Genomic DNA, 6,000 nt, shown 5'->3' with positions numbered 1-6,000 from the left:
GTCATCCAGTCAGGAGATTTCTTTAAAGGATCTCAGGATGTGCTGAAGAGGAAGCAGATAGAGAAGGAACAGTAGAGGCCCCAGCACAGAACCTTGTGGGACACCATGGGTGAGGAAGTTGGTGGAGGACCTAAACTTGGAGACAACCACAGAGAAGGAACACTCAGAAAGATAAGAGGAGATCTACTCCACAGCATTTCCTGATAGGCCTACCCAGTCTCTAAGCCTCTCCAGTAGCAGGTGATGGTCATCAGTGTCAAAGGCTGCAGTCAGGTCCAGCAGGACCAGAACAGAACAGTCCCCTGCATCACTGTGAGTCAGAAGGTCATTAGAGACCCTAAGAAGAGCTGTTTCAGTAGAATGAGCTCTACGAAAACCTGACTGGAAGCTATCATAGATGTTATGTTCATCAAGAGCAGCTGTGAGTTGTTTAGCCACAACCTTTTTCAAGATCTTGGAGATGAACGGAAGTTTAGAGATGGGTCTGAAGCTGTTATGGAGAGAGGGGTCGAGACTCGGTTTTTTAAGAAGCGGGTGGACTACAGCATTCTTAAAGTAAGCAGGGACCTGACCAGAAACCAGAGAAGCATTAATTATAGAGAGCACGCTGGGACCGATGGACTGAAAAGCACTTTTAAACAAAGATGAGGGTAAGATGTCGAGGGAGCATGCAGAGGTCTTCATAGAGTTCACTAGTTTGGTTAACTCAGGCAAAGAAACTGGAGCAAAGCTATCTAGGATGATGGGCCTGGTTGGAGTCGGGAGAGGCGGCGATAAGGCTGAAGGAGAGATTCTACAAAGAGGGGGACCACCAAAGAAAAGTATCACGTTTTCATCCATGTCCCCTGATGTATGGAGGTGTTGAGGGCCCTTATGTGATGCTCTCTTCATCTCCTTTCCTCACCCTCACACCTGTCTGGTCCTCAGTGACCTTCTCACCTTTTGCATCCATCACTCAGCTTCTATTCTTTGTCATGTCCACACATCAGTCAATCGTTCTCACCCTGACTTCCTGTCTCACTCATTTAGGTTCTGGAAGATGGGAGTGTCATTGACTCATTTACCCACAAGTCCCAGTTCCCAGAGGACATGGATCCCCTGTCAGTCAGTGGGAACCTTAGCTGCGACGGGACATTGTTGGTGGGCGTTCGTCGGACCGCGGAAGCGAGCGGACCAGAACTACTGGGTGTCTCCACCTACAGGACCCAGGCTCATCTTTGACTTGAAACTTCACGTGTGAAAGAAACTACTTCAACATAATGTTTCTGTTTTATTGTTGCATTAGATTTACTGTTGGAATGAAAAAAAAAACTTTAACACAGAAGAAAAACTCATCATGCAGCAAACAGGTGAAACCGGAAAACTGAGGATATGATGCAAATGTAAATTCATCTCAGTAATTCAACTTAGACTGAGAGACCATCTAAAGGCACAGGAACCCTCTGCAGGCATTCTGGATTTATCAGCTGATCAGAGTGTGAAACTTTGAGTCTAGAATATTTAACATTTTTACAATATCCTAATTGTCTGAGATTCTGAATGTGAGGTTTTCATCAGCTGTACGCCATAATCATCACAGTTATGACAAACAAAGGCTAAAAGATCTGGATTTGTATGGAATGAGTCTGTCTCAAGTTCTAACTTTTAAGTTGAATTACTGACATAAATTAACTTTTACATCATGTTCAAGTGTTTCCAGTTTCACCTGCATGGCTGAAACAAAAACAAAGTTAAATTTTTAAGAAACTATGTTTCGTTTTAACATGCATGATATGAAAATATCCTCGATCATCTTCTAACGTTTGATCCACATGTCAGTGGTTTCCCACCAAACAACCACCGTTGCATCCACTTGCAGATCAAATCCACATTGAGTCCATCAGACTAGACAAATCCTAGACTTTAGCTGGACGTGCAAAGCAGGTTCATTATCTGTATGTCTCACTACGACCCCAATTGGACGTCAGTATAACGTGGAACATGTGGATCTTGGGTTGGGTAACTTTTTTGAACGTCTTTAACAGGAACAAGAAATATCATAAAAATATTGTTGCTCTCTGCTCAAAGACGTCGTAGTGACGTCATATCCAGGTCATTTCCCTCACCTTCATTTTTTTGGTCCACTGAAGGTGCAGACTGTGACACCAGAGGACACCTTGGTTTGAACATTCCTTGGGACGTCCACATATGAGCTAATTCTGGTTCAAGGGAGGTCGTTGTGGACTTCTTTCTACAAAATGTTGTCACTTGCCTTTTTAAACATATTTTATACTGCCATTAATATGAAATAGAAACAAATTAGATTAATAATTTGAATAAACTGAAGTATTGCATCCATCCATCCATCCATCCATCCAACAAAGCACTGGATATGTGGTGGAGCCTCTCAAGAATATTACTAATGTTAAATTAAGCACATGATCAGCAGGTGTGTGTGCGTGGTAATTAAAAACATTGAATCAAACTGGTGGGCTTGATTTATTTGTGTAGCACTTTAGTTATAGTTTCAGCAAAAAACAGGTGTTCATTAGCATTAACTTTACTTAGAACAAATATTTAGCTGTTATAGTAGGAGAGAGGACACGTGATCTGTCTGGGAAGGTGAGGACATCCAACAGACCTCATTTAGACCAGAATTAACTCACATGGACCTGCAAAAGACCTGGGAAAGATGCTGCAGTGGTGTCTGGTAGGGCTGCAGCTATCGAATATTTTTCTAATCGAGTACTCTATCGAATCTTTTATCGATTAATCAAGTACTCTAATAAATTACCCTTTTGTGTTTGTAAACCATTATATCAAATAGCATGTTATAAAATATGAAAATCCTCTTAAAATGAGCAAACAATTGCCAGTTATTCTTCAAGTTTTATTCAAAATTAGTTTTCAAAACTTCAGCACTTCAACTTTACTTCACAGTAAACAAATGGCTGTGCAAAAAATGAGTATACAACCTGAGCCGATTTTCCCCTCGTGCGAGAAGTAGCGCTGCGAGCAGCTGCGGCCCAAACAGCACCAGAACCGCTCACGGCGCATGCATCAACATGGCTCGCCAGCTATTTCCCTATTAACACAAGTCCGTTTTAATTTCTACACTTTTTTTTCTCACAAAGTAAAAACGATTGTTGAGAAAGCATGTCTGCCGTGGTTATGTCAAATTATACTGATCACAAAACATTTATTTACTTTCTTTCGTTTTCCTCCGCCACTCATAAACACCCGTGTCCTCCTGCAGCAACCCTGAGGAACAACAGGCATCAATAACAACACAGTAAAAAGTCCGTCGTGTTGTGTAAAAACTGCTGCTTTTAGCACATTTTTAGGTCTGACGTGTTGCTACCAGACGCATAGTGTCCGCAGAATATATAGCGGACCTCCGAGTCCGCATGCAGAAGTGACATTTACATGTGGACGTTTCCTGGTCAGGTGCTGCAGCATCGAGGATGTGGTGTTGTGGTAGGCTAAATCCATTTACAGTATTTACACTGGACTACGTTTTCCACCTTACGATGTGAAAAATGGTCCCACACCTTTGACATTTTCTGTCTTCTTCGCACTCCACCGGGGTCCACGTTGTCCGCCATGGCTTAAGAGAAAGTTAAGTTATATTCGCTACTCGCGTGTTCATTCAGTGCAGTGTGTATGTGCGTCACTTATTTCGGTCCGGGTGAAACATGACCCCGGGCGATTGCAAGGCCATGAATTAATGAAACATGAATTAAACGAAGCCTCGAGGCAGAAAATTTAACTCGAGGCTTTTTTGTACTCGAATTATTCGAGGTATTTGAGGAATCGTTTCAGCCCTGGTGTCTGGTGGACGTGAGAAGGACGTCCGTCACTGCCTCATTTAGACCAGAATTAACCATATCTGGACGTGTAAATGTTACTTGGAAAGATGTTACTGCGACGTGTCCGGGGCACGTGAGAAGAACGTTCACAACGACCTTATTTATACCAGATTTAGCCCTAATCTGAGCATCCTAAGGATGTCAATACAGCACATGCAGGAGACGTGATGAAAAACGTCATCTGGCATCTCAGTCTGCACTTACAAGGGGACTGAAACTGGACGAGCAGAAATGACCTGGAATAGATGTTGCCGCGACATGTCTTTGCACAGTGTGTTGATTCACCTCTAAGCATTCTAACAGCAGCACAAAACACAAGATAAAATGGTTTCCTCATCCAAGTATTCACGTTATACAAAAATGTCTGCAGTTTTTGTAAGAGCAATCAGTACATGCTCCAGTAGCGTCATGAAGGGACTGTTTTCCACCTAAAGGTCATCTCCCCTCTCTCCTCATGAAGAACTAATCTCCTTGAGATATGGCTCAAGGCCTTTGATGCCTCTGCATCTAAACTGTTTTCAGTAGCTATTTGCCTCCCCCTTACAGCACAAGAAAGAAGAAAGAAGACCAAGAACTATTTTTCTTTAAATAATAATCAAATAACTTTGTTAGTCCAAATAATCATGTAAAGCCTAATGTTCAGTCAATCGGTGAAATGAGAATATTAATTAATTGATATTATAATCCTATGACAGTATATAATAAGTAATATAACTTTAAACTAGACACTAGACTGATCACACGTAATGCTAAAGTCACATGACACATTTCCTGTTTCTCATCCAATCAGAGCTTTCGTTCTGACGCGGGGCGTGGCTTTGCGTGGTGTTTATACCATCCCCTTTTGTTGTCAAATTCTGATTTGACAGCAAATCAAAACATCCAGATTATAAAACTAACTCCCACGTCACCCTTAACTTAGTTCAAATGTTCTAGAGTTTCGAGCCTGCCACTCGTAACTTTTTAACCACAAAGAACCTTGACAAGCTGGATAATAAAACCTGTTGCAAGCTACACCTGAAAGCAACGCTCCTTCAGAGTAAAAGCTGAACTCACTGACCCTTCAGGGTCCCGCTGACGCTGTCAAACACCTGTCGCTTACCTGGAGGCATTCCAAGACTTGTCTGTCGTACCGTACGCTGTTTCATTGGCTCCGGTCCTAAGAGGGGGGTCCGAGGACCTGGCATTCTGGATCTGAAATGGAGGTCTCCGCCAAGGGTATGTAGAGCGGCAATATGGCGTCTGAATGTGGTTTTGAAACTCCAACTGTAGTTTAGAGCAAACCATTCGCTCCCACACAGAACTAACGCTTCTCCGAAAACGAGAGTTCTGATAACAACGTTCCACTTTTACACCATCCATCTTGCCTCATTCACAACCTAGATCCATTCATCACACAGAGTGTTTAGAGTTAGTTAGCCTTGTTTTAAATTGTTTAGAAATAAATCTTGTTAAACTTTAAAACTTCTCTCTCTCTCTCTCTCTCTCTCTCTCTCTGGTCTCTGGGTTAATACGAAGTGTTACCTAATCCCTGCAATAAAAAGTTCCGATCTTCTGTTTAAAGTAATATTCAAAGATACATCAAATCGATTTCATATTTTCTATGAAATCTCACCTTTTATGGTTCCTTACGTACGATATAACTAACGAATCATTACACTCCCATACTGATAGGGATAGAGTCAGTGGTGATTTTACCATTAGGCATAGGTCGGCGGCCGCCTGGGGCCCCCTTATGTTGGGGTACCCCCTAGCCCTGACTGCTGGCACCCCTCTGTTAATGCCACAGTGGGCTATTCCTTTAAGATGCCGATGCACAAACCAAGAAGTGTTTGGTAGTCATTCCACTCCAATCCAATGCAACAAATTGTTGCGTGCCTAGTGCCATAAGACCACAAATAATAATAAGAAGATAAAGTAGAAAAAGAAGAAGAGAGGCGGGAGAGTTCGTAACAAACTCAAAGCGATAGTCAAAACATTAAGCATGAAATGGAGTTATCCTAGTGGCTCCAATAAGAGAAAGAGGCAGCTTGCTTTAAAAAAGCTTTTATTTTCACTTCTGAAAGTGACGTCGTTTTTCTATGTAAAAATCAAAAGGAAGCAGAAAAGAAAGACAATGGAAAATGTTTAAAAGGAGGAAAACATAGATCAA

The 6,000-nt window shown here is 42.0% G+C and overlaps 1 protein-coding gene across 2 annotated transcripts in view; it reads left to right on the top strand.

The window, feature by feature from the left end:
• LOC107380773 (heat shock protein beta-7) overlaps positions 1-1,682 on the top strand; it is a 5,162-nt gene extending 3,480 nt beyond the window's left edge. For both annotated transcript variants that reach the window (XM_015952122.3, XM_070543154.1), the window contains one exon: positions 1,030-1,682. In XM_015952122.3, the coding sequence (XP_015807608.1) occupies positions 1,030-1,221 (192 nt within the window). In that variant the 3' untranslated portion in view covers positions 1,222-1,682. The remainder of the gene's footprint in view (positions 1-1,029) is intronic.
• The last annotated feature ends 4,318 nt before the right edge of the window (positions 1,683-6,000 follow it).

Source organism: Nothobranchius furzeri, chromosome 13 (assembly GCF_043380555.1).
Source record: "Nothobranchius furzeri strain GRZ-AD chromosome 13, NfurGRZ-RIMD1, whole genome shotgun sequence".
NCBI lineage: Eukaryota > Metazoa > Chordata > Actinopteri > Cyprinodontiformes > Nothobranchiidae > Nothobranchius > Nothobranchius furzeri.
Note: the sequence above shows the minus strand (reverse complement) of the source record. Positions and strands in the feature narration are given on the sequence as shown.